General features: G+C 41.6%; 1 protein-coding gene across 1 annotated transcript in view; it reads right to left on the minus strand.

The window, feature by feature from the left end:
* Positions 1-27,019, minus strand: part of USH2A (usherin) — a 646,790-nt gene that overhangs the window by 317,423 nt on the left and 302,348 nt on the right. Inside the window, exons 32-34 of the mRNA XM_048504848.1 lie at positions 23,029-23,188; positions 19,884-20,055; positions 8,569-8,716 (exon numbers count right to left, since the gene is read on the minus strand). Coding sequence (XP_048360805.1) covers positions 8,569-8,716; positions 19,884-20,055; positions 23,029-23,188 — 480 coding nt within the window. The remainder of the gene's footprint in view (positions 1-8,568; positions 8,717-19,883; positions 20,056-23,028; positions 23,189-27,019) is intronic.

A 27,019-nucleotide genomic window follows, 5' to 3' on the forward strand; every position in this document is an offset into this window, starting at 1 on the left:
TTGGATGGGGCCTCCAGTCATGGGCACTTTGCCAGTCTGGTCTTTGTCTCACTCCAATCTTTCACTTGGTTTATTCCTCCAGCAGCTGGGCTGAGGAATTGGTTTGCTCTGGGGGACAGCACTAATGCTGCCCAGATGCTTGGATCACCCCCCATGTGCCATCTGGTTTATCCTATGCTTTCTGTGAATAAAGTTCTTTGGCTATGGCCAGTTTTCTTATCCACTTAAATTGTGTTGGTGTGTTATTTTGGAAAGGGTAGCTGAGTGGGAAGGGCCATACATCTACCTGCAAAGTTCTATGGGTGTCCCTACCTTAAGTACTTTGATTCTCACAAGGTTGTCGTGAGAATAAAATGGTGGGAAAAAAGCCATATACATTGCCCTAAATTCCTTGGGAAAAAGGCAGGATAAAATATTTGATTTTTTAAATTTTATTTTTGTCCTGCTTTAAGATTATGCATTCTCCTCCCTCTCACCAACATGCAGCTTTAAAAAGAAAAACAAGAAAATGCCTCCTTGGGCAAGGTTATCCCTTTTGAAGCAAGTCTAATTCCCATCTACTACTTCTGGAATATTTATTATGGCATTTCCCCCTTGTGGGACCATTCTACAAAAGCTAAAGTGCAATTGAGCTACACATAATGTTTGTCCTAAACATACACAGCTTTGTGGATTTTGTGCTTTCTTCACAACATGTCCCTTTTCTGGTATTAACTTTTAAAAGCATTTTTAAAAGTATCATACAATTAATATCTCTCCCACCAAAAACCTTGGGGAAATTTCTTTGGCAATTGACATGTAGATTTTCTGCTCTCTAGACACAAATAAACTAGATCTACCCTAATGTGAATGTATTGTTTCAGCTCTGTGGTTGAACAGATTACAGAAAAGTTACTCATGTAAAATGACTGCTACCACAAAATCAAAGAATAGCCATTATATGAAATGTATTAATGAGTTTCATTTATGTAATAATTCTCTAAATGTGTGTGCGTGAGTAGGCTGGATTTTGTTACTAAGGTGATAGGTGTCACATACTTACTTTCTTCTCCTGCATCTTCATAGTCTGATATATACATTTATCATCCTAAATGAACCCCTACCCACTAAGATAGGTCCTTTCCCCACTTACCTTAAGCCCCGAGCTACTCTCCTAAAGTAGCGCGGGGTCCAGCTGTGCTCCCCACCTCAAGGGCGGCGAGATCGCAGCCACCCCGACGCTGCCTCTCTCGCACCCCCTCAGCACGCGGCATCCCAGGCGCTCTTCTTAAGGGCACCTTTTGATGACCCCGCACAGAGCGCGGGGTCGTGGGGATGCCCGGGCACGCACCTGGGATGCCGCGCGCTGAGAGCAGCGCACGACATAGGGGGGATGGAAGAGAGTGGGGAAAGGCCCATAAGTGTGAACATGTCTTGCTTATGTCATGTTTAGGTGGACAAAATAATAAGTTTCAGAACTATTCCTTTGTGTTATGAGCTATCTATTTCTGCCCCCTATTAAGCTAATGTATATGTGACACCCAGAAGTGGGGATTGCTTTCAGAAAAAGAAGAGTTGGTTTTTAAATCCCACTTTTCTCTATCTCTAAGGAGTCTCAAAGCAGCTTACAATCATCTTCCCTTTTCCTCCCTACAACAGACACCTTATGAGGTAAGTCTGGCTGAGAGAGTTATAAGAAAACTGTGACTAGTCCAAAGCCACCCAGCAGGATTTGTGTGAAGGAGAGGGGAAGCTAACACGGTTCACCAGATTAGAGTCTGCTACTTATATGGAGGAGTGGAAAATCAAATCTGGTGCTCTAGATTAGTGTCTGCCAATTTCAATCACTATATCAGGCTTGCTACAATACCTTTGCTATCCTCTTCTATCTTTTCCAGCCCAGGAGATTAAAACAACTAATGCTTCCTTCTCTCCTTATTTTTCAAGCATCTTGGAATACACTGCTTCAAGCCAGAGGCATAGCTAAAGAAAATGGAGCTCAGGGCAAAATCTAAAATTTGCATCCCACCCCCACCCCCATGTAGGCGATTGCCTTCCCCCCATGACCAAACAAACTATTTTTTGCACCATGTCATTTTAAAGTCACCATCGCATTATAGAACATGCCCCAATTCACAAATCTGAACACAGCAGTGGTCCATGTCACACAGCAGAAATACAAAATTTTGACAACGTTTTCAAAATGCTGTCAAAATGTTTTATTACTGCTGTGCTCAGCAGGCTCTTTCTTAAGTTCTTGTGTTCTCCCCACCCCCACCCCCCCCAGCCCTGCCTGGCCCTGCCAGACAGAGCCGACGGAAGGAGCAGTCTTGCGGACTAAGGTCAGGCCGGGCCAAAGGGGGAAGGTGGAGGCATGTGTGGGGTGATTTGCCACCCCCCATGTGACCCAACAGTACCCACCTGGGGCATCTGTCCCCACCCCATTATAGCTATGCCACTGCTTCAAGCCACATGCACTCAAACACTGAAACTCATAAGAGTTTGGGAATGCACATGAGTGACTTTCTACACTGCATTTCAAGGGTTGTGAGGCTGGCAAAAAGGATACAATGGTGGTAATGGTTAATGTGGAGCTGCTGGCTCCCAACATCTGTGTTTGAAGCCACCACCAAATCCCCCCTAATTATTAGTGTGGCTGTTTTTGTCTTTTGACCTATTATTCCATCTTAATGAATTACATTCAGCTTTTCTATAGGCTGGGATGTGAAAAATCATTTTCAATGTGGAATTAAAGAAAGTTATGCTTGCTGGATTCCATAACATGACATGAAGCCAGGATTAGCTCACAGGCCATCATTCAAATTGTAGTTTGTCTTGACATGTACTAGTTTCATCACTTTTACTTTGGCAGGGCATCCCTCCAGTCAGGGTGTTTGAGGGTTTCACTTGGGAAATACTAGCCAAGGTCAGGGCTGAGTTACCCGTCCAGCGCCATGATAATGTAAGGAAAGGAAAAATGTAAAAAGGGGGGAAGGAGTCTTCGTCCAACTTTTAATTGGCATCTGCATTTGATCTGTTTCCAGCAGCCAGGCAAATGGGGCTGCATTACAAAAGTGCAGGACTGGAGTTTCTTCTACTACTTTCACTTTGATCCTGACACTCAAAGGAGAGCAGTAAGTGAGAGCTGTGTACCACTGTACCATTTTCTTAGTTCTATGTAAAAAAAATCTACAAAGGACAACAGAGATGTCCATTGATGTTACAGTTAACATTACAAAGAGATTCCATGTTACTGCAATTCCTACTTATAAAATATAACATAAGTGGTCTACTGATTCCTCTACCCCCATCCCTTTGCCTTGATATATAAAGTCACCCAATGATCTGCACATGGTTGCTAAATGTACCGTACAAACAGAAGAGTGGAACAAACTTAACCCTACAGAACTAGAATTAAGTACCTAGAACGTCAAGAAAACATTGAAGAGTGCACTTTACCTAATCAATTTGTTCCAAACTAGAAGGATTTCCTATTACTGAGGCATTATATGGTTTTGCATTAGCAGAATTGGGCATGATTGGCACACAATTTAAGAGGAAATAACTTTGTGTAAAAGATCTGGATGCCAATCTAAGCAACTCTTCAACAATTTGTCTCAGTCATAAAAAAGAGACTTATGCCTGTTATTTGTTATGCCTGGAAGTTTGCCACTACATTAATGTATTAATTTTAACCACTGAGGAAGGCGAATTGGCTGAAATGTGTCTGTTTATTAGGGTCAAAAAAGTATCCTCTTGGACCCTTCTGTGTATTTTAAGGTCGTTTCTGCATGGCGTCGATGGGGGTTGGGTCAGCGCATTCCGCGCCGACCCAACCCCTAAGGACCGGTTCGTGCCGTGGAAGCGCTAACCGTAGCCCAGCCATTATCGACCCGAGGGGTGTCCCTGTGGCCCTCCCGGCCTTGCGTCGCGTGTGAGAGGGCCTGGAGACCACGCCCCCCCAGCCCTGGCGCCTGCTTCCAGCATCGCATGGAGGCAGGGGGTGTGTCCCCAGGCCTACCGACAGCAACAGCGCTTTCAGAGGAGCCGGAGACTGGAAGTGTAAGTGAAGGGGTGGGAGGTGGGGGGGAGGCGCCTGGAGAGCCGCTGCCATTCCCACAGCAAGCGGCTCCAAATAGCGTTTCCAGTAAAACCTAAGCAGCTTGCCAGCCCGAGGTTTAGGAAACTTGCCGACTTCCAACGCCTTGGTGATCCAGGCGGCGTGAGGAATTAGGCGCCAGCTCGCATGGCAGCTGCACCCCCTGTGCGAATGGCTCCCTGGGGACAACGTTTTTTCCATCCCCAGGCCGCCATAAAACGCCCGTGCGGAAAGGGCCTGAGTGTCATTTTGTAAGTATGAGGTAGGCTATTATGAGCCTTTTATATGTGAGATGATGTTAATTTATTTTATTCATTTTTTCAATTTATATCCCACCCTCTCCAGCCGGGCTCAGGGCAGCAAACAATAAAAATAGTAAAACAGCCATAACAATAGTTCAGTAAAATCCATTAACAGTAACAGCAACAGATGGCAAAAGGACCCACTTCCTTCCGTACCCATGGAAGGCCAAGATGGCGTAATAAGTATTTGGTTTTGACATTCAGAAGTTGTACATTTAGTGGCCCTTTAAATATTTTCTTGACTTGCTAGTTACTTAATGCAAAATGTACAACAGGACTGTCCATAAAGGAACTTGAATGTAATGAATGGGCTCCAGGTTTAGTTTGCTGGACTTGGGCTGATTTTTCACAGTCAAAATGCCCCATGGTAGATCCGGGAGTGTACCTGATGCAGCGCTTTTTGCCCTGCTTCTGACTCTTCACTGCTCCCCAGTTCTTCCTGGGATTCGAGGAAGGGCTAGCATGTTATGCCCCAACTGTCCTTCATGAGCCTGGTGCTTCTCCATTTGAACTGCAAACTCTTCCGCAATGTCTTTCACGCATGCATGGACAACCTTTGCTTCCCACGTTCTAACTAGCTGAATCTTCTCCCCCATTCCCCCCACTCACTTTCACTATTTTAGTTTTAAATGACTCTGAACGCAAAACAGACACTGATAATCACTGTCCTCACCCCCCTGTCTAAAATCCTTGCATGTGAAAGAAAATCATCATCCCCCAACCCCCCTCTGTCTAAACTCCTTGCATGTGTGAGAGAATCGCTGCTCTCCCGTTTGTGGCGCCTGCACATGTCGCTTTTCTGTCTAAAAACCAAGGTTTCTCCCTCCATGTTTTTTTCCACTGCAGAGGAGGAGGGCACCGATTCTTGGAGCCTGTTGATTGGTGGGGCGGGCCAGAGTGGCAAGGCGGGAAAAATGGTCCTGGTTCTGCTGCCGTGGAATTTTTCTCGGCAGCGGCAGCCACCGGAGCAACAAAGGAGTATTTCAGAAGAACCTCAAATTTGGTAGTTTTTGAAATTCGTGGAGCAAAGCCAGTGCTGCGGGGTGGCACCGGGGCAACAACGTGGCAGACACACTGCAGCACCTGGAGCCATGAAGAACTCCTGGGTGCTCTGGAGTAGTCTCTGTGCTAACAACAGGGCATTTTGACCATGAAAAATCAGCCTTGGAAACCTACTGTATTTTGCAAGTTTAGAGGTTTCAGTAAAGCTAAATATTGCCTTCCCAATTCAAGGCACAAATACTTTATTTCTCCTTCCAAGTGAAAGTTGACTTAAAGCTCAGACATATGAACTGCACATCACACCCACTCTGTTTGGGCACTACATAACATACGTGATTATTATAGAAACCAGTTTCTTGTCAGTCTTTGTGTACTTTTGAAGAGTATAGTTTCAGTCGAAAGTCCCAGTATGTTGTCTGAAGTAAGCAGTTGCTGTTTGATATATACTTAATTTTATGCTGGTAACTTATTGAGCATTTTTGCAATAGCTGCCCAGACCCAGGCATACAGAAATAATGGTGTTATGAATATGTTGGACAAATTTCCCCTCATTCACACAAGGTCATCCATCAATATGTATACATATTCCTATGAGGTCCTATCTCATAATACCATTGATGTTCCTGACATGAAACAAATTACCAGGTAAACACTAAGACTCAAATGGAGAATGCTAAACAATGATATTCTAGCATGTGAAAAATGAAATTAAAGTTTTGGTGTTTTGTTTTAGTGAGACAGAGTATAGCAGGTGTGGCAGTTGAGAGCTGACAGTTGAAGGAGACAGCTAACAGATAGCATTTGGAGACTGTTGAGTGAGCTGTAAGGTGTTGAACAATCTACTTGGGAGTAACAGGTACACACAATGGTTTCAGGATCAAGCAAGATCCATAACCAGTTATAAAGGGAAGAATCTCTGCTGCAGAGCAGGTAATCCCAAAGGATTTTATGGGAAATCGCTCTAAAAAGTAAAGAGTGGTCCTAGGCCAGTTCAAATAAGTGCAAAGACTAAGGCTCATTCCGCACACGCAGAATAATGCACTTTCAAGCTGCTTTCAGGGCTCTTTGAAGCTGTGCGGAATGGCAAAAACAGTTGTGAAAGCAGCTTGAAAGTGCATTATTTTGCGTGTGCGGAATGAGCCTAAGGAACTCAACAACCCAACAAATATAAGATCCTTTGTATCCAGGCAATCCATCCATCCATCCATCCATCCATCCATCCATCCATCCATCCATCCATCCATCCATCCATCCATCCATCCATCCATCCATCCATCCATCCATCCATCCATCCATCCATCCATACATACATACATACATACATACATACATACATACATACATACTTACATATGGATTAAGGGTGATTGTGTAGATTTGAGAGTCACAAATCCCATTATACGTGCGTTTCAATGTAAGAGGATGGTAAGTACAGACTATTGAAGATATTCATTTATATGGACACATAGAAACAGGAATTGTAACAGAATTCCCAACAATTATAGAATTTACTGTAATGGTCACTGGGGTTTTATGCTACAACATTATTAAATAATAATCAGAATCTCCCAGATATTAGTCCAACACTCTAATCCCACATTGGAAGCAGTGGAAGGCTTATTCCAGTGCCTATATCACTATTGACTAGACTGTACATTCTATTATAATGTACTATTAATAGTGTTCACAAGAGACACAGATTAAAATACATTCATAATATCACATGTAAAAAAATCTCTTCTTAATGTATTAATGGGTATGGAGTTATAGAGTGTAAGGAGAATACCATTTCCTTTAAAGAAATTTTTATGTCTCCACATAAAAATGTACACACAACAGTATAAAACTGTTATAGTCATATATTCAGGCAGTGCCAGTCTGATAATAAATATGTCTTGTTAAAATTCCTAATTACTTACAAATTATTCTGAAATAATCAACAGTGCAATGTCATTTGAAAGCAGAAGGCAGACTAGCAGCAAACTTAAATTAACTTCACAGATTATAATATCTGTTATTTTTAGCTGTTAGACTATCAAAGACATAGTAAAAACAATTTGCACTCCACTTGACTGATTAATTTGGATTTCATTTTCTGTTAGAGATCTAAAGATGCAGGTAGATGCTGTGAAATTAAATGTTATACTTTTTCATTTTAAAAGTTATTTTAAAAGTAGGAGAAAGTATATGTAATACATGGCAAACGTGGGCTGCCAATGTTTAAAACTGACCTTGTGCTTCAGCTTGACATGGGAAATGTTGCAAACCAAGAGACCCCTGCCACTGATCTCTGTGCCAGAAAACACTTGTTAAAATTTTAGCATTATCTGGCTGCTTAATAAAGCCACAGGTACAGAGACAGTTTTTAAGCGGCTCCAGAAGCCATTTTTGAAGCCACTTGCTGAAAGGTGTGATAAACATTTCAAATAAACTAATAGAAGCAAGGATTTCAGCAGGTACAACTTTTTGCACCATTGAGACACTGTGACATCATTACATTTTTATTCCATTCTTCCTTCAAGTAGAATAGAATGAAAAAAACTAGGAGACCATCCCTCACCCACAACAACCTTGTGAGGCAGTTAAGGAATGCTCCAAGAACCTAGTTAGCTTCATGAATAAAAATATGATCCCAGATTTCCCCAGTTTGTCCAATTTTCTATCTACTGACTCCTTTGATACTATACTGCCCCTCTGATACTATACTGAAATGGCAAGTACTAGTGTGGCACAGCTAGTAAAATAATGTGGCCACAACATGCAGATCTGTAATTCCTAATCATAGTCACCTAAATATTAAGAAACTTTTAAAAGTAAAAATTCAAGAGGAAGTAACAAATATCTCTAAAAGACCAAACAGTAATAAAAGTTGTAAGAAAAGCATGGCTTCATTAAGAGATGCACTGTTGTAGTGTCAGAGACAATCCTTCAATTCCGTTGTTTCAGAAAGCATTAAGCAAAAGAATGCAGTACACGAGAACCATCAAAAGGGAGCACTTTTGAGCTACCAAAACAGCAAAGCTAAGCTGAAAACTTCAGTCTCTCAGCTACAATGATACTATCTCAGGTATTTTATGCGCTAAAATGATCATTAAAAATTAAGCACCACATATAAGCTGCCATTTAGAATATTAATTTACCTTTACTAATCATCTTTTTAACTTGAGGCTAAAAGAGTTCACTTACCATTCGGGTACTCTGGCTTAGTCCATGAGATGTTAAAAGAGTCAGAAGAATAGGACTGGACTTTAGGAGCAGAAACGCCTTCTGGTGTACTCTCAGTTGTTATTGCTGAGGCAGTTTCACTTATCGTACATCCACCTCCAGTGCAGGCCTTAAACGAAAGTACAGAGCAATAAAGCAGAACATATAAATGTGTCCTCAAGAGATGCCAAATCAAAAGAGCCAGTAATCAAGGGGAATTTGTAAAGATTTTATATTGATTTTATATTTTAAGATCTAAAATAAAATAAATGCGATCTCTTCACAGAACTTTTGCTTGTTTGAACTGGTGGGAAATAATTTTCCATTACCCAAAGCCAAGAAAATTATGACAAAGAACAAGACTCTTTGCTAGGGGCAATCTCCCCAAAGAGCACATTCCACCCCTCTGCTACCCTTTCTCCTCAAAAGATATGCAGGGATCAGAGAAAAAGGATTTGCCACAGAAGTCAAGGAGGGAATGTGAAGGCTTTTTCTAACAGATTGTTATGTAAAGAAATTAGGCAGAAAAATGGTAGGTGGTAAATTTTTAAGAATGTTTTCTGTCTGTCTGTCTTGCTTGAACATTCTTTTGGGGACCTGTTGGTTATCTTTAATTTACAGGCAAATAAATATATTGTCTAATTAACAGCACAATCCAGATCCCTTGAGTAGCAGGACGCAGCACCACTGCAGCACTGCTCTGCCACCTCCAAAGAGCTTCCCCACAGTGTTGGAAGCCCAAAACAAAACCAGAAAACCCCAGTTGGCTACAATCCCCCATAGGGGAAAATGGGCGTACACCATGAAAAATAAGAATACATCTGAGCCCTGCTCCACCAGTGTATGTGGACTAGAGGGGCAGTGGAAGCCAACTACAGTTGGTTCCACCCCCTTGCAAACTCTCAGAACTGCCCTATCCATGCCAATTAAGCTTTCTGCACTGGCAGGTGAGAAGAATGGTGGTAGCTTCTGGGTTGGGCACATTTGAGCTGTGTGGCCACCATGCCCATGCTTATTTTGCCCCTATGACCATGTATCTGTCACTTGCAGCAGTGGGGAGGGCACCCCTGTTGGCACAGGGCCACAGGGTCTTCTATGGTAAGTCTGCCTCCCACCCCCAAATCTGGATCAAGCTGCCCATGACAGAGATGTAAAAAGAAGGTCTGGAAATTCTGAAGCAGTGGAAGAAAAGTTTCCTTTTCTTTTGAAAGAAAAAAAAACACATTTTTGTTGAAAAATGGGAGGACTCATTCTTTTATGTAATATACATTTGCTTTGTTACTTTAAGAATGGCCTTCAGTCAATACAAAGTAAGCTATTTTTTACTACTATGTGATTTAAACACTTAAAAGTTACTTTTGAGTATATTTATTAAATTGAAAAAAATGCATGCCACTCTGTTATAACAAGATGCAGAAATATGTTCAGTGAAAGAGATGGAAGTAATTATCTAAGTATATCTTAATTTTTGCCATCTTGGAAATAAGAAACTGACATTTGAAAACAGAACTATCAACATGGTAGTAAGCAAGGTGAAGATTTTAATATATAGGCTCAGAAACAGTGTACACACCACAGCTTTTATTTGTTTTACTTATGTACTTCTTACAGTGTTCAAATAAATAGATAATTTTTAATCTAAAAATTAGATAGGTAATAGACCTTGATAAGCACCTTGAGGCATCTATTGATGATGATGGAAGTTTGCCTAAGCCAGTCACCTATCAGACATATGGCCAGGGGATTATGGGATAGTTACTTCCTTGATGGTGAATAGCATTTCAGCTCCAGGAAGTTCTGGAGATTTGGGGGGACAGAGTCTGGAGATGGGAGGCTTTGGGGTGGGAATTAAGTGGGGTATAATGACATAGGCCCTTTCCGCACGGAGGCGGAAGGGGTTAGATGCGGCATTTAACCTGGAGTCGGATCCGATGATCGCTATTTGGACCGAATCCCACAGCATGGACGGTCCCAGAAAAGAACAAGGAAGACGGCGCTTGCTGGGCGCCCGTCAAGCTCCGGTCGACTCACTCTGCTCAGGCCTCATCGGCGCTTCCCGCACATCGCCGGGCTCAGGGACGACTCTCCCGAGCGCCTGGGGACTCAGCCTGCTTGATTGTCGCCAGAGCAGGGGGGGCGTGGGATCCCCGAAAAGGCCCCGGTGTACGCTCCAGAGGGCCGGAGAGCGCGGAACTGAGCAGGCAGGGAGTGGGGAAGCAGCCGGTAAGCATTTTCAGGAAAGTCTAGCCTGCTTCCCAAGCCGCGACTCTGAAAACGCTCGACCCGGCTGGCTGGGCGGGCGGCGTGAGGGCGGCGCGGCTTCCAAGCAGCTGCGCCCCCTGTGCGAATGGCGGCCTGGGGACGGCGTTTTTGCCGTCCCCAGGCCACCATATTCCGCCCGTGCGGAAACGGCCATAGATACTGCCTTCAAAATGAGTCTTTTTCTCAAAGGGAAAATCCAAGGGGATCTTTAGCCACTATCTGGTGGTTGGCAACCTTATGTACAGCACAGAAGGATGTTGGTGAAACTCAGCACAATTCTGACAGAAATAACTTAAAAGGTGTCTCAGAACTCCTATTATTTTTAAAAAACAGAATAATTCATATTCATGTTCAGTTTTCAAGTATCTGATTTGTTGACGAAAATGCTGAAATCAGCATGGTGATAAAAAACATTTTTAAAAAAACTACTACTATACCCCAAATTTAATTTCCTAATCAGAATCAAGCTCAAATTGCATCATGATGCTCAGTCACATCCATTTTTTATACATTTGATAAAATTGTATTACATTTTAATTTTAATAAAAGTTAGCTATAGTTCGCCATCTTAAGCAGATCTGTGTCAGAGAAGGACTGATCTGATATTTCATGTTGCTCTCAGAGTACAATCCTGAATGGGGGCAAATCGCTCAGAAGATGGCATGATCCTGGCACCAGCATGAATGCCATTTGTGCCAGGATAAAGGGCATTTATCCTGATACAAAGACACCGATGCCTGTGTTGGGGAGCCGTGTGGCTGTATAACCCTCAGGCACCATCATAACCATGGTGCTAGTGTTCCTATCTAGTCCTTGCAGTAGGCTGATATGTTCATCCTGTTCTGGTTTTGTATCTATCTATGCCATCTGTGCTTGTTAAATGTCAAGTCACTTCTAGCTCATGGCAACCCTATGAAACAATGCCCTCCAAAATATCCTAAAACAGCAACATGCCAAGTTTTGCAAACTGAGAGCTGTGGCTTTCTTTATAGCATCAATCCATTTCATATTGGGTCTTCATCTTTTCCTGATATCATCAACTTTTCCTAGCATTATTGTCTTTTCTAGTGACTCTTCTCAATATGTAACCAAATTATGACTGCCTCAGTTTAGTCATTTTAGCTTCTAGGGACAATTTACGCTTGATTTAATCTAGAAACCACTTATTATTATTCTTTTGACAGTACACTCTACTGTGTACTCTGGATGTACTCTGGATGTATATCTGGATGTATATCCAGATGTGTACTCTGGATGTATATCCAAGATGTACTCTGGATGTATATCCAAGATGTACTCTGGATGTATATCCAGAGAGCAATAGTATATGGCAGGGGTAGGGAACCTGCGGCTCTCCAGATGTTCAGGAACTACAATTCCCATCAGCCTCTGTCAGCATGGCCAATTGGCCATACTGTTAGGGGCTGATGGGAATTGTAGTTCCTGAACGTCTGGAGAGCCGCAGGTTCCCTACCCCTGGTATATGGGATACCAGTTAAGCCAGTTGTTTGTAATATCCTGCCAACAGGCAAGGTAGAATATTCACACTCAGAAGCTGCGAGAGGAAGGAGGAGGGTAAATTCTTTTCTCCACATAGTAAGATTGTTTAAAGTTCCACGGTGCACATAAACTTACTCAGGAATGACCGGCCATTCTTCAAACAATTAAAAGTAGCTCTGTAGCTCTCCTCCAGTGCTAATGTATTGATTTGCTTATTGTCCTTTTAAAGATATTGCAGGCGTTTGTCTTGTCTTTCTCTTTTATGCAAAGGAGAAGGGGGCACAAACATACACCTTTGATCTGTATGGGAAAAAGGATAGCTTCGGTCCCCTTCCCATCTGCCTCTCTTCCTCTAGCTTCATGCATGCACACATGCAACCTTGATAGGGATAGGAAAGGAGTGATATTGGCTCCCCCCCCCCAAATAAAAGTTGCTATTTGCTTCTTCTAGGGAGAATGTAGTGGTAACTGCATATTTTCCCTTTCAGCACAAATAACAAGTAGAGAAGGAGGTTAATTTCAGAAAACAGGAGAGGAAGACTTCCTACCTGAATACTGCAGAACTGCTCTGAAATACTATAATTTTGTACAAGCTGCCATTTTGTGGCTAGCTCCACCCATTGAGCCACCTTTTTTGGCATATATACCTTTATTGCCATATATAAAATAGGCTAAGATCACAACTCATTAAAATCGGTATGTTAAAATGGAAAACATTCAATAACAGATGATTCAGACAATTTCAAATTTCAACTGGCCTTTCCTTTTAGCATCAGCAAGAGAAAGAGCTTTTTTTTTACTTGTAGCTCAAGACACTTAAAAAAATGAAGTAAGTCCCAACAATACAGTCTGCTCTCCCAGCTATAATAATCAGCTTTTTATATCTTTAAAGAGATAGTAATCATACTTATTTACTTGTTTATTTAAAATGGGGAGGAGGGACCCTATTCTGCCCCATAACCATAGGCTTTTGAAGTGGTTTCCAATGAAAACCATAAAAAGACATGAACACAGAACTTTAAAACCTCTAATTGAAACCACAAGTCACAAAATCAGCACTATAATATTTTGAAAAGTCAGCAAAAATGGCAGAGCAAAAACAGAATGAAACGAACGAAGGGTGAAGACTAGCAATCTGACACTAGGGTAGTTTTAAGTATATTCTATGGTATTAATGTTTTCAGTCAAGAATTGGATCCTGCAAAGTCTGCTAATGGTGTTTTTTTAATGTTTTCTAGTGGGAAAATCTGAAAGATTTTAACATCAAGATCAGTGAACTATAGCGGCCAGGGAAGCCTGCAAAAGGCAACCTCCTAACATTCAGTCTTACTGTTTTCTTACTGTTTTCCACCCTACAGAGAAACCCAGCTAACCTTTTTTTTACACTGTAACTTTATCACCAAGCAAAAAAGAACTTCATTGGTAAACAGGGGTCTACTTCTGAGCAAGAGAAACCAATGTAAGCCCCTTTCAATCCCCACTGCATTCCCAGGTTCGGAAACCCAACAACACATTCCCACTCTGCCGTAGAAGTTTACAGGGACATCTTGAGCCCATCATACACACTCATCCTAAACTACCTCACAGGATTACTGAGGATAAAACACAGAAAAGGAGAATTATATGAGCCATTTTCAGTCCCCTTTGGGGGAAAAGGGTGCAAACGAAATCAACAAACAAACAAACAAACAAACACACACACACACACACACACAGAGAGAGAGAGAGAGAGAGAGGACTGATACCATTCACAAGACCTTACAGCTCTCAAAGCACCACTTGAAGGGATGGAGGCAGGGGCATTGGTTAAGAGGACCAGTGGTGTTAAAATTGAAAGTGCATTTCTCCATAATTGGGAACTAGGTATTAGTGAATTCCAAAGTAAATTTCAGCACTGTGCTCCCTCACTGCTCCTCTAGTCTGCCTGACCATGATGCCTGGGTATTTGTCCATTCATAAGAATCAGCTGTCCTCAACTATGCCATGTCCAATGCAACCCTGGTGGCATTTGCACCATTTGGGGTTCATGCCAAAATTGCAGTAACAGTGCTGAGAAAACCTTGTAAAAGTGGAATTTCAGAGGCTAGCCATACTGGTATGCAGTAGAACAGCTAAACATGAGTTCAGTAGCACCTTAGAGATCAACAAAATTTTCAGGATATAACTTTCAAAAGTCAAAGCTCTCTTCATCAGCTCTGACAAAGGGAATTGTGACTCTTATTTATTTATTTATTTATTTATTTATTATATTTATATACCGCCCTCCCCAAAGGCTCAGGGCAGTGTCCATCAATAAGAAAACAATTTAAAACATCATAATATATAATTTACATAAATAATACATAAAATAGCAAGACTACAGATGGCTTCAACCCCTCCCTCCCCCTTTCATACACCCACGGGAGGCCAGATGTTCTTATGGCAGAGTTGACCTCATCCCACTGAGCTGCCTTAAAATTGCCTGCCCACTGTGGAACAAGGTCCATTTTACAGGCCCTCACTTGAGAACTTTGTGGGAAAGTCCTGGGCATGGGACCCCTGATCTCACCCTAGGAAGCCTGTCTCCCACCAGGTAGGGAGGCCAGAGCCCGTAAAAGGCCCTGGGTCTCCTTGTAGAGGCCAGCCCGACTGATCAGCCTTGGGAGCCAAGGGGGGATCAACCAAGTAGGTCCCATCAAGCCTCCGATGAAGGAGGAGGGGCCTCAGAAAAGGAGGCAATATAGGGAGAGACAGTCCCTCAGATAAGCAGGGCCAAGGCTGCGAATGGCTTTGAAGGTCAATACCAAATGTGTATGTTACATGTGTATGTTAAGTACCATCAAGTAACTTCTATAAATCAATGTCCTTCAAAATATCCTATTATTAACAGCAAGGACGTAGGTAAGGGTGGGGGGTTCTTGGGTTCAAAAAAACCCCATTACGTGTCTGAAGCTCCGCCCCAAGTTTGTGGGTTTTTTGTGTTTTTTGTATTTTTTGGTTTTTGAACTGCAGGGGGCACAGTTTTTAGGCTAGCAGCACAGAAATTTCAGGGATTTTTCAAGAGACCCTCCTGATGACACCACACATGTTTGATGAGGCTTGGTTCAGGGGGTCCAAAGTTATGGACTCCCAAAGTCGGTGCCCCATTCCCATTGTTTCCAATGGGAGCTAATAGAAGATGGGAGCTACACCCTTGAGGGTCTATAACTTTGGACATCCTGAACCAAACTTCACCAAGCCTGGGTGGTATTATCAAGAAAATCTCTTACTGATACCACCCAGGTTTTGTGAAGTTTGGTCAAGGGGGTCCAAAGCTATGGACTTTCAAAGGGAGTGCCCCCATCCCCCATTGTTTCCAAAGGGAGCTAATAGAAGATGGGGCTACACTTTTGAGGGTCCATAACTTTGGACCCCCTGAACCAAACTTCACCAAACCTGGGTGGTATCATTAGGAAAGTCTCCTAAAGATACCCTGAAAGATCCTCTGAAGATGCCAGCCACAGATGCAGGCGAAACGTCAGGAGAGAATGCTGCTAGAACACAGCCATACAGCCCGGAAACCACACAGCACCCATACCCTGAAAGTTTGGTGCTGCTAGCTTAACAATTGCACCCCTGATATCAGGCACTCCCCAAATTTCCCCATATTATCCTTTTAAATCAACCCCCTTCGGCATGGATTTAAAGGGAGAATCTGAGGTCCCCAGTTAAAACAACATTGAAAGTGATGCTGTTTCAGGGTGGGGGATAATCCACCCCAAAACAGCATCACTTTCAATGTTGTTTTAACTGGGGACCTCAGATTCTCCCTTTAAGGTGAATTTAAAAGGAGAATTTGGGCTCTCTAGTTTAAACACCATTGAAAGTGATCCTGTTTGGGGGTGGATACCAGCATCACAGCGGCCGTCCATGTGGGGGGGGGGCGCAAAACTCCAGGCACCAGGTTCCATTTTTCTTAGCTACGCCTCTGCCCAGATGGAAGGGCACAAGGGGCTGCCGGCTGCGAGCCCAGTTGGTGGGGATGGCGGGGCAGGGGAGTCTGCCGACCCTGGCCTCGGAGAGCTGCTTTTATAAGCACTGAGGCCAGGGGTGGGGCTTGGTGAGGCGTGCCATGGCCACACCTCCAGGGGTGGGTGGGGGCGTGCCCCCCTGAAGCCCCCCATAAAAAATCTACCTATGTCCCTGATTAACAGTCTTGCTCAGGTTTTGCTTAGAAATGGCTGTTGCAATCTTTATATAGTCAATTCATTTTTATTGGATCTTCTTCAACTTTTCCTAGCATTCTGTCTTTTCCAGTGAGTCTTGTCTTCTCATTATATGAAAATAGTCTCTGTTTAGTAACTTTAGCATCTAGAGGCAGTTAAGACTTGATCAAGAACCCACTTATTAGTCCTTTTGGTAATCCATAGTATCTGTGAAACTCACCTTCAACACTACATTTCAAAGGAATCAGCTATCTTCCTGTCAGTCTGAAAACTTATATCCCTAAAATCTTGTTGGTCTCTACCAGTCTCTTCCTAGGCCCTGGTCCCCTGTGCTCTCCTTCCCCCTTCTGGGTTTGCCAGCCTTGAGGCTACCTCAGTGAAAGCCCAACAGCTGGAGTCAAGTTTCTTCAGCGTTGGCAGCCTTAGGCTTCCACCTGACTTCTTCCTGTCTGGTGTGCCTCTTTTTCCTTCTCATCAGGATTTTGAATTCTCCCTTTTATCTTTTTTCTGTGTCTCTTAACTGCCCCAGTAGCCACTGTCCCCCACACCTGCTTCTTGTGTCTCTAAGTCCTCTGATTCTTGATTGCCCCTTCCCTTGAGGTTAGTGGGAAAGCAGTGGACCCTCTTTACACTTCTCATGGCTGACCTCCTGACTTCTTCCTGGATTCTTCCATGGAACTCTGGAATTAAAGGTAGTAGTTCTCTCCCCCTTCCCTCTCCTCTTCTGGATACTCATCCTCAGTCCAGACCTGGGCCCAGGGCCAGCAGCCTGTTGGTCCACAGGTGCCATTGTTGCCAGGGGAGGGGAGGTAGAAGTTCCTACTCCAAATTTGTCATCTGCTTCCTCCTGGGTAAGGTGGTCTAGAGCAGGGGTAGGGGTTCTTTGGCCACTGGGACTTTTGGCAGTCAGCCAGGGGAGGCATGTAATGTCCTGCCAGATCCAACCTGCTATGTGTCGCTTAAGAATGGGACCTTTCCAGTCAGCCTTCTCAGCTTGTCAGAGCAGGCAAGGGTTGGTTGGGTGTGCTCAGTGCAGCTGGCTGCTCCATCCAAGTCCAAGACTTTGCCTGGATGAGCAGTGGGGTCTGGACAGTCTCTAAGGCATTACTGAACTCAAATTTTGTTGCAAAAAGTAGACAATGGATATTCCTATAGACTTAAAACAAGTTTTGGATATTCCAAAAATTCTGGATTTTCTGAATTCTGAATTTAAAGGCTCCTTTTTCTGAATCTACATTTTGGTGCTTATTCATATCTCTAATGAACCCAATAATTTACAATTTACCATTCAAAAACATACAATGGACAAATTCTGCCAACATGGATTCCAGTTCATTCCAAATTAGTTTGATGAATGCCTTTGCTTTGGTGGGCTGTAGTCAGACCTTTATTGTGACTTAAAGGATATATGAACCTTTTTGTGGAATAATGTGGTATAATATTTGAAGCATTCAAGAGCAGGTTGAGCAAAATGAATCCATAACGAGTGTCTACACATAAATGTAAATGTATTCATAATCAAGAGCAGAATATTTTTCTATGGCATTTATCAAAGCATTTATCCTTATATAGATATTACTATAAAATGATGAGAGTGTTTAAAACAAACAGGGACAATCTCATGTTTATATTCAAGATATTTTCAGTTGTACCATAAAACTTAAACTGTTCAGTAATCAAAAAAAAGAAAAGAAAATGACTGCACAAAAGAATAGCAATGACATTTAAAAGACATTTTTAAGTGCTGCTAGCTTGCAATAAACACCCCTTTTATTACATGAAAAATCAGCTCCAGTTGCCTATAAGCATCTACAGAGTTGAGAAGCACACATATACCATGTATATTTGTAGAAAGAATAATGTTTGCAAAAATAATTTATGTGAAGTATTTTGAACCCTCTAGTGTAAATGCTCATACAAATCCAAATAAGGAGACCTGCATGCCAAAAAAAAGGCTTCTGTATACCTGCTAACTGCTGGACCATGTGCTATTGGCATAAATTGGATGTGCATCCAAATGAACAGCTCCATTCAGTTACTGCTGCAACTAGTTACATGGGATAACAGTTGAAACAGGGCATCTAAATATGACTAGACTTATTCTCCCAAATCATCCTACAAATTGCCACATTATCTACTTCTGACTGCAATTCTGAAGTTTTACTCCAGGGATTATTCAATTTTTGTTGTTGTTGTGACTTTTCTCTACCCACTGTTCAGCATACTGAATTTTCTCCTGACAATCCCCATCCTACATGTCCCTGGATACAGAGGAACGTGCTTGCATTTTTCCAGACACAAGACTAATTGGATCTCCTAGAAAGGTCGTTCTTGCAGATAGCATAGTTCACCTGGTTATCTTTACTCATCCTCCCTCTAGCATGCTTGAAAATGAACAGGTACCTAGCTGCTTCCTTGAGGATGAGCTCCCAAAGGCACCTGGTGGGCCACTGCGAGTAGCAGAGAGCTGGACTAGATGGAGTTTGGTCTGATCCAGCTGGCTTGTTCTTATGTTCTTATGTTCTTATGATGTTTACCTGGGAACAGCAAGGACTTTGGCACAAAATTAAGTAGACAGCCTTCCAGATCTACGTTAAGTGTCCTCCCTTAAAAAAAATTGATTTATTTTCATGGGTTCAGATGGAGGTTGGATGGAATAGAAAGATTCAATTGACTAAGTGGATCATCCCCCCCAAAATGTAGGTGTTTCCAAATTACTCTGAAAAAAAGGCGCTTCTGTTCAGAAAAAAGAAGTTTTTTAAAAAACTTGTCCCTTTAAGCAGGTTACTCTGCATCCTCATCTGAAGGCTAAAAGTTTCGTTTTTAATGTTCAAATGGAGTATAAGTAAGTGCTGTCTCTCTACATCAGTGCTGGGCCAAAAGTTCTTGCAATGCACAGGGACTTAGGCCCCTTCTGCACACGCAAAATAATGCGTTTTCAAACCACTTTCACAACTGTTTGCAAGTGGATTTTGCTATTCTGCACAGCTTCAAAGAGCACTGTAAGCAGTTTGAAAGTGCATTATTCTGCATGTGTGGAATGAGCCTTAGATTCAGGTAGGTCTCTCCTGTATGGTTACAATGAGTGGATGACAAGACATCCTCCACTTGCCATCAGAGCCCAGATGCAGTGAATGGAGGAAGTCACTCTAGGTTCTGTGGCCTGGTCCTGAGTTTTGGGAAACTGAGAATTGTGCCCATCCTTATCTCTCCCCACAAAAGTGTCATAAGAAAATATAATGTTACACACATTTTAACACATCTCTCAATGACCAAAAGGAAATATAATTAGGATATTATGTACTCAGCTCTTATCAACTGTTGCATTATTGTTATTATTTTGCAACTTACTGCTAGTTTAATGAGGTATTCAGTACCCGGGGAAAGATGTTGTATGGTATAGTCTTTAGAAAGATCCGTACTGTTATAGATAAGATTCCAAACGGTAGCATTTTTCTTTTTGTTAGCAATGTACAGAATGTAGCCTTGTAGAATTCCATTCAATTCCTCTGGCTCTTTCCACCTGGAATTAAAAGCAACACATTGTATTTAAAAAGTTTCTCAACCTGATGGTAAATATTGAAAGAATGAAATCCATCAAGTCACAAAAACATCAGGGAGGAAATAATGATAAGTATACATGAATTTCCAAAAATCCCATTAAATGTAATTTTTATTCTTGGGACCCAAATGATTGTGACAGTATCTTCAAAGAAAAAGCTACATACTGATTTTATCACAAGCACATTTTTTCCTGTGCCAAGCTTCGCACTGAGGTTATGGCCATATGTAGGTTACACTGATTGCATAAAGACAAAATGGAAATTAGGTTGGCAAGTGATAATCAAAGGTTCATAGAGCCACTAAACTAATCACTTCTGTGCATTTAATCATAATAAATTTAATTCTATGTCACAAACTCTATCCCTGATTGAACTCACTAGGAATTTTTGCATAAAACAATACAATATTTGTGTCCTCTGGAATTTGGCTTATGAGGCAGTGTTACTGGGATCAGTCAGGCAGGGTCATCTTACAGATGACATTAAGAGGAGGAGCTTCTGAAGACTCCCAGACTGAACCCAGGATACCAAATACCCATCCCTAACGCTTAATAAAATTCCCATTGCCATGGCAATGGACCATTAACAGAACAGTAAGATATTTGGTAAAATATCCTTAACAGTCTATAAGGTAAAAATCCTTAACAGTCCTTAAAATCCTTTGGTAAAATATCCTTAACAGTCTATACATACATACATATATATAAATGCATTTCTGAGTTTCTAATTTTTTTTTGTGTTGTCTGCTGGCTTTTGCATGCCATATGCGGCTTCTGCAAAATTCCCCAAAACTTCCCATTTGATTTCTTATGCTGACCAGCAACACATCAAAACCACAATGGGGAAAGTCATGATGTGGAAGGAATAACTATAACTATCCTGTTTTGTGATAACTATTAACAGAGGTACGTCAAAAAACAAAAGCAAAGAAAATGAAACAAAACTATACCCTCTGGTTCAGGATTTAAAATCCTCAGGTAGGTGGACTGATGCCAACACCACTGATTACACAAATTCACAAGCTCAAATTTCTTCTATTGGTACTGGACTGAAACAGTGCTGGAAGGTAGAGAAGCCTTGCATTCTAAAAATTCTAAACATATAGTTCAGTAGCTTACATTCTGTATAAAGCCACTATATCTTCCATAATACACTTCAACAGGATTAGAGCCAAACCACAGGGTGAGTCTTCCATGAACCTGAGTCATCTGTAGACAAGCCAATGGCAACATCAGCAAAAAAGAAAAGTGACTGTCCTCAATACAGGGCCAGCTTCTGAAGGCTGAAGAGTCTATCAGCCCCTCTTAAGGAATGAGCGATATTCTCTGAAAGATCTCTTGTTCCCCTTTACAAGCATTTTGATTACAATCTTTAAGGCACCAAAACTATGTTAGCACTTTCTTGTTTCTAAACAAGGACAAGCCAAAGAACTCAGATTTACTGCTGTGTTTAGGTTTATTCATTTAAAAACAAAGTGCTCTCTGTACAGCATACACTACTACCCAGAAAATAAAAAAGGATTAGCTACAATATGAGAGAGTCTGTTATAAAATTCTGCCAATATCTTGCTTTGTGATAATCCAGGCTGGCCAAACTGAAAGTTTTGAGAAGCATCTTATAACACCCACTCTCTGAAGAGAAACACCCACTGCCTGAAGAGAAACAGAGGCCCAGCAGGGACAGATATGTGTTGCTGGAGGGTGGTTGTTTGACAGCTGACTTTGACCAAGCCAGGGGTCTGCAACCTGTGGCTCTTCAGATGTTCATGGACTACAATTCCCATGCAGACTCCTGGCCTAGGCACTCCCCTCACTCGCGCGCGCACACACACACAGGCCTTTTTAAACAAAAATCCTGTCAGGGAAAACAAAATGTCTGCTGCCACCATTTCTGAGGTAAAAATATTATGGAATGTAGCGAAGCTTTTAAAAGGTAAAAATAAAACCCAAAACTAAGTTTTGTTTAACAAGCGTTTCTTCTCAGGTTGTTGCTACAGAGACATACTTAAGCGTTAGTGGTTTCTTTAGGCAAGTATTTCTTAAAGGTTACAGAGCAAAGGCAGTTTCTTTTAAATGGCTGGTTCAGTTACAAGGATTTTGCTTCACTTAAAGATGGCTGTTTCATTTTACAGATTACTGCACATATTGTTTCATACACATGCATGTGTCTCAGTTTAGGATAAACCTTTTCCACACTGTTCTGAACACTTTCCTAAAACTCCCACCTTTAAACTCCAAAAGGTATCACAATGGCTTGGGACAGATTAAACTCTGGGGTTTCACCAAACTCTGCCAGTTAAGCTAAACATACTCAGAAAATCTTCAGTTCCATATCTGGGTGTGTCTCCTCATGAGACAATAGGCAAGCCCTCTGTGTGATTTTAGGAGTGTTTCTTGTGAATTCAGTTTCCCTCTTGTTTTCCACCACCACCAGGCCCCCTAGCCTTTTGTGGAAGCAAAGCTCTTTCCTCTCAGTCTATCTCTTTGAGAATACAGGCCCCCCTTAGCAGTTTCTCCCTTTGTCTCTGGCTCTCTCTGCCCTTAGACACGATCTCCCCTGACTGAATCTGAGAACTGGCACGATTTGTGTGTTACACAAGCTTTCAAGCTGCTTTCAAAACCTTTCCAAACTACCCACTCCCTTCTGACAAGCTTTTCCTGCTTTTTATATCAGCCAGCACACCCTATCTGTGGCTCCTGGCTACTGCATTTCAGCCAGCCAATCAGGTGGCACTCTGGTTAACACTTTGGTGCTCCTGCTCTGGCTAACAGCACCATTTCAAATTAACCATTTTATAGCCTAATCTGTCACTTGCTTCTTTTTAGAAATACATGTAAGTTGACACTACCTGGTTACCAAAGAGAAAAACTATAAAGTTAGCCAAGACTGTTCTACCCTGGAACTACTGGAAAAAGAGAAAGTATGCACTTAACTGTGCGTAGATTGTTCCAGAATCCAAAATTGTCAGGACTGGTGCCTCTACATGAGCCGGTGGAAGTTGTGCTGTAAGCAAGGTGACCTGGGAACTGTTTGTACAACCAACAACTGTGCAAGAAGTGAGGAGAAATGGGTATGCTGTGAAAGGTCTTAAATCTATGAAAGAGGGAAAATAGATAGTTACTTAATGTAACATTTAATTTATCCATTTATCCATTTGCATTTAATAAGAAATTGTTCAGAAAATCTGAAGCATGAGAGAACAGGCAGCACTGCTGTATACATAACGTCACTGTACATAAAAAAAGAGATTAGGGCATTGTGAACACTGTTAACCATGGTTATTGATCTCATTTTGTTCTATGGATTTTCCTGCAAAACACAGTCATTGAAGTATAAGAGAATGTATAATATAGCAAAAAAAACCCATATTTCAATATAATATATTTATAAAATACACACACACATGCGCACCTAGCCTAATCTGAAGGTACTTAAATATGGAGATTGGATTCCTGAACAGACAAGACAGAACTTTTGAAAAACCTGAAACAGGCCCTCAGTGGCTGTTGCTAGGCTATCACACAGTCTAGTCAGAATTCTAAACTTGGTTTCTGTCAGCAAAAAGGAGGGGGACGGGCAGGGCTCTTTCTGGGGTTGTTTTAGCCTTTGAAGGAGGATCCATTGGGCCCAAGCCAGCGAACAACCACTGGGCAACTTGATACCCCCCCCCCCCAGTGGTGGGATTCAAATAATTTAACAACCGGTTCCAGTGGTGGGATTCAAATAATTTAATAACTGGTTGTTTACAAGCACCATTTTGACAACCGGTTTTGCCAAAGTGGTTCGAACCTGCTTAATCCCACCACTGCCTCCCCCTCAATTTACATGATTCACCTGGGCCTGGCTGCTTGTTACCATTCAACAACAATCACCCCACAAAAAACCCGTGTGGTGTAATGGTTAGGCCTCAAGTCCACATTCTCCTGTGGAAACTCACTGGTGACCTTGGGCTAGTTACACATTTTCAGCCAACCTTACCTCACAGAGTTGTTGTGATGATGAAATGGAGAAAAGAATGATATAAACTGCATTGCGTCCCCATTGTGGAGAAAGACAGACTATAAACAAAGTGCATAAATAAGATGAGGGGCAGATAAAAGATAAAGTGGTGGTTGGGTGTGAAGAAGAGAAGGGAGTTGAGAGTGATGAGAATGTGAGAATTGCTAGGATAATGGAGAAGGGATGGAAAAGACAGTGAAACTCTCCTTGAAAGCCCTTGCTGGATCCTCCCAGGCTAAATGAGCCAGCTCAGCTGACACTGTACTACTCAGCCATAGTATTCCTGGTGAGAGTCTGTTAGGGAAAATTGGAAAGCTAATATAGTATAACGAAAAATTATTTAAGATATTAACACTGCAAAATGGAGGAACTTATATTTCTGCAATTGAATTGTTTAAAAGAGTACGTAACATCAAAAACTGACATATGTTAAAATATTTGTAGTTATTGATTGATTCTGAGCAATAAGGAAAAAAATATATAGCAGAATTATCTCATTTTAATACCAATCATCTGTCTTTTCAGATTCAAAACCTTTCCTTATCTCCAATCTGAAACATGGAACCTGGTTTATAGTGCAACCTGAGTAGAGTTACTAATCCCATTGAATGAATTGCTTAGACTGGAGTAATTCTTAAGGGATTGGACTGTTAATGTGTTTTTTAAAAATACTGCCAGATTTACGGAATGGGCGTTGCATATCCCTTCATATAAGGTAGTGCCATGAAAAGGTCTTGGACTTATGTTTTCCAAATGCAGCAGAAGTAGCCCTTCCAAAACAGGGAGAAAAGGATGCTGCAGGTCAGCATCCGAAGAAATTAGACTGCCTTTCTAGAAGCTACAAAACCCACACATCTAAACCAAACCTGCATCAATTATTTGCTGTATCTGATCTGATTTGTACTTGTCTGAAATTGACCCATTCAATTGCTTCATAATGGATCAATCGCTTCAACAAACACAGGTAGGGATATATATAAGGCCCTTCAGATTACAGCATCTTGTTATCCATTTGTTTGATTGGATTATTTGCATAAGAGCATATGAGGCAGTTGTGGACATGAAAAACTGATCACACTAAGAGGCATTAGAAATGGATCCACAGATATTATCCAGAGATGTGTTACAAGGAAATGCATCCCAGTATATGGAAACCTCACCAATTAATGTCAAGCATATGATAATTTACAATACAGACCATGAATTATATGCTATTTTACAATTGATTTCATGCTGTTATTAAAGGAATTTCATTGATCTCAATTTACAAAATGAACCAATAAGAGGTTAATGATTTTCTTTTAACTCCTCGCAGAAACTGAACATTTTTATCACATATTATTACTAACTCTCAATATTAGTAAACTAAAATCCATTAACTGCTCTTTTTAATTTCTAGAACATTATATGTCTCATTGACAAATCAATGCATACAGCATTATAGTTACAGTAAATAAAGCTATTTAATATATGGACAAATTTGCAATAGTTACTCTACAGTTTTGAAAGGCTTTTCCCCATACTTCCTTTGCCTGTTTATTACTGTGGCCATCCATCTGCTTACAGGTCTGTTTAAGTACAGCATTTACCCCTTTCCTTCGTTTTAGGTATGTTGGTTGCATGCAAACAAAATTAAGAAGTGGTGGCAATTAATGAGTGTTGCAGTCACAAAGCCAGTGATGAACTCTACATCAAGGGAAATAGTGTTGTTCTTCTAACAGGCAAGTATGTAGATCTCTCAGATGAATGACAGAAAATATGAACATTATATATTTCTATTTGCAGAAGGAACATTAACCATTTAAGATATATAGATGCCACATAGGTGTGTGTGCTCGGGTTCAAACCCCTCCCATTACATGTTCGGCTTGCTTGAAACAATGCATGGAATGGAACAGAAGGAAAGCCCTCAGTCACCGAACTCACCCCATAAAAAATCTATACCCAGGTCACTGGATGCCACCACTATTCTAGCAAAATACAGTGAAGATTTAAAATAACTACTGATGGGAGTTAAGCAGAAAGTGTCGAAGTAGGACTACAACTGAATATCAAGATCACAAAAATAATGGCTACTAAGGGATTACACAATTGTAAGGTTGACAAAGAAGAAATTGAAATTGCTAAAAAAAAATCTGTTTCTTAGTTCCATCAACCAAAAGGGAGACTGGAACTAAGAAATCCGGAGGCTTAGTCAGGGAGGAGCAGCCATGAAAGAGCTGGAAAAGATTCTTAAGTATATGGATAAGTCACTGGTGACTAAGATCAGGTTAATTCATACTAGAGCAGGGGTAGGGAGCCTGCGGCTCTCCAGATGTTCAGGAACTACAATTCCCATCAGCCTCTGTCAGCATGGCCAATTGGCCATGCTGGTAGGGGCTGATGGGAATTGTAGTTCCTGAACATCTGGAGAGCCGCAGGTTCCCTACCCCTGTACTAGAGTATTCCCTGTTTCTAAGTATGGATATAAAATTTGAAGAACTAAGAGAACTAGCAGGGGGGGAAAGTTGATTCATTTGAAATGGGGTGTTCAAGGAGAGTTTTACAGATACCATGAACTGTGAACAAGACAAATAAGTGGGATGCACATCAAATCAAGCCTAAACTCTCCCAAGAAGTGAAAATGACCAAACTAAGGCTATTTATACCTTGGTCCCATTAGGAGAACACAAGAGTCCCTCCCTCCCTCCCCCCCTTTCCCCCCCCTTCGCTCCTCTCTATAACATCTATAGACCTCTACCGCCCCTCCCCCCCCTTTTCCTTTTAGGGGATTGATTAGAGAGACGCCATCAATATATTTAATGTCAGAACGCTGCTTTTAATGGGGTTGTGTTTTAATATATAGAGCTATTCTTAATGATTTTATAGTTTGATGCTATTGATTTTATTGTGCTCTATTGTTTGTTGTTCGCCGCCCTGAGCCCT

Source organism: Sphaerodactylus townsendi, linkage group LG01 (assembly GCF_021028975.2).
Source record: "Sphaerodactylus townsendi isolate TG3544 linkage group LG01, MPM_Stown_v2.3, whole genome shotgun sequence".
Classification (NCBI taxonomy): Eukaryota; Metazoa; Chordata; class Lepidosauria; order Squamata; family Sphaerodactylidae; genus Sphaerodactylus; species Sphaerodactylus townsendi.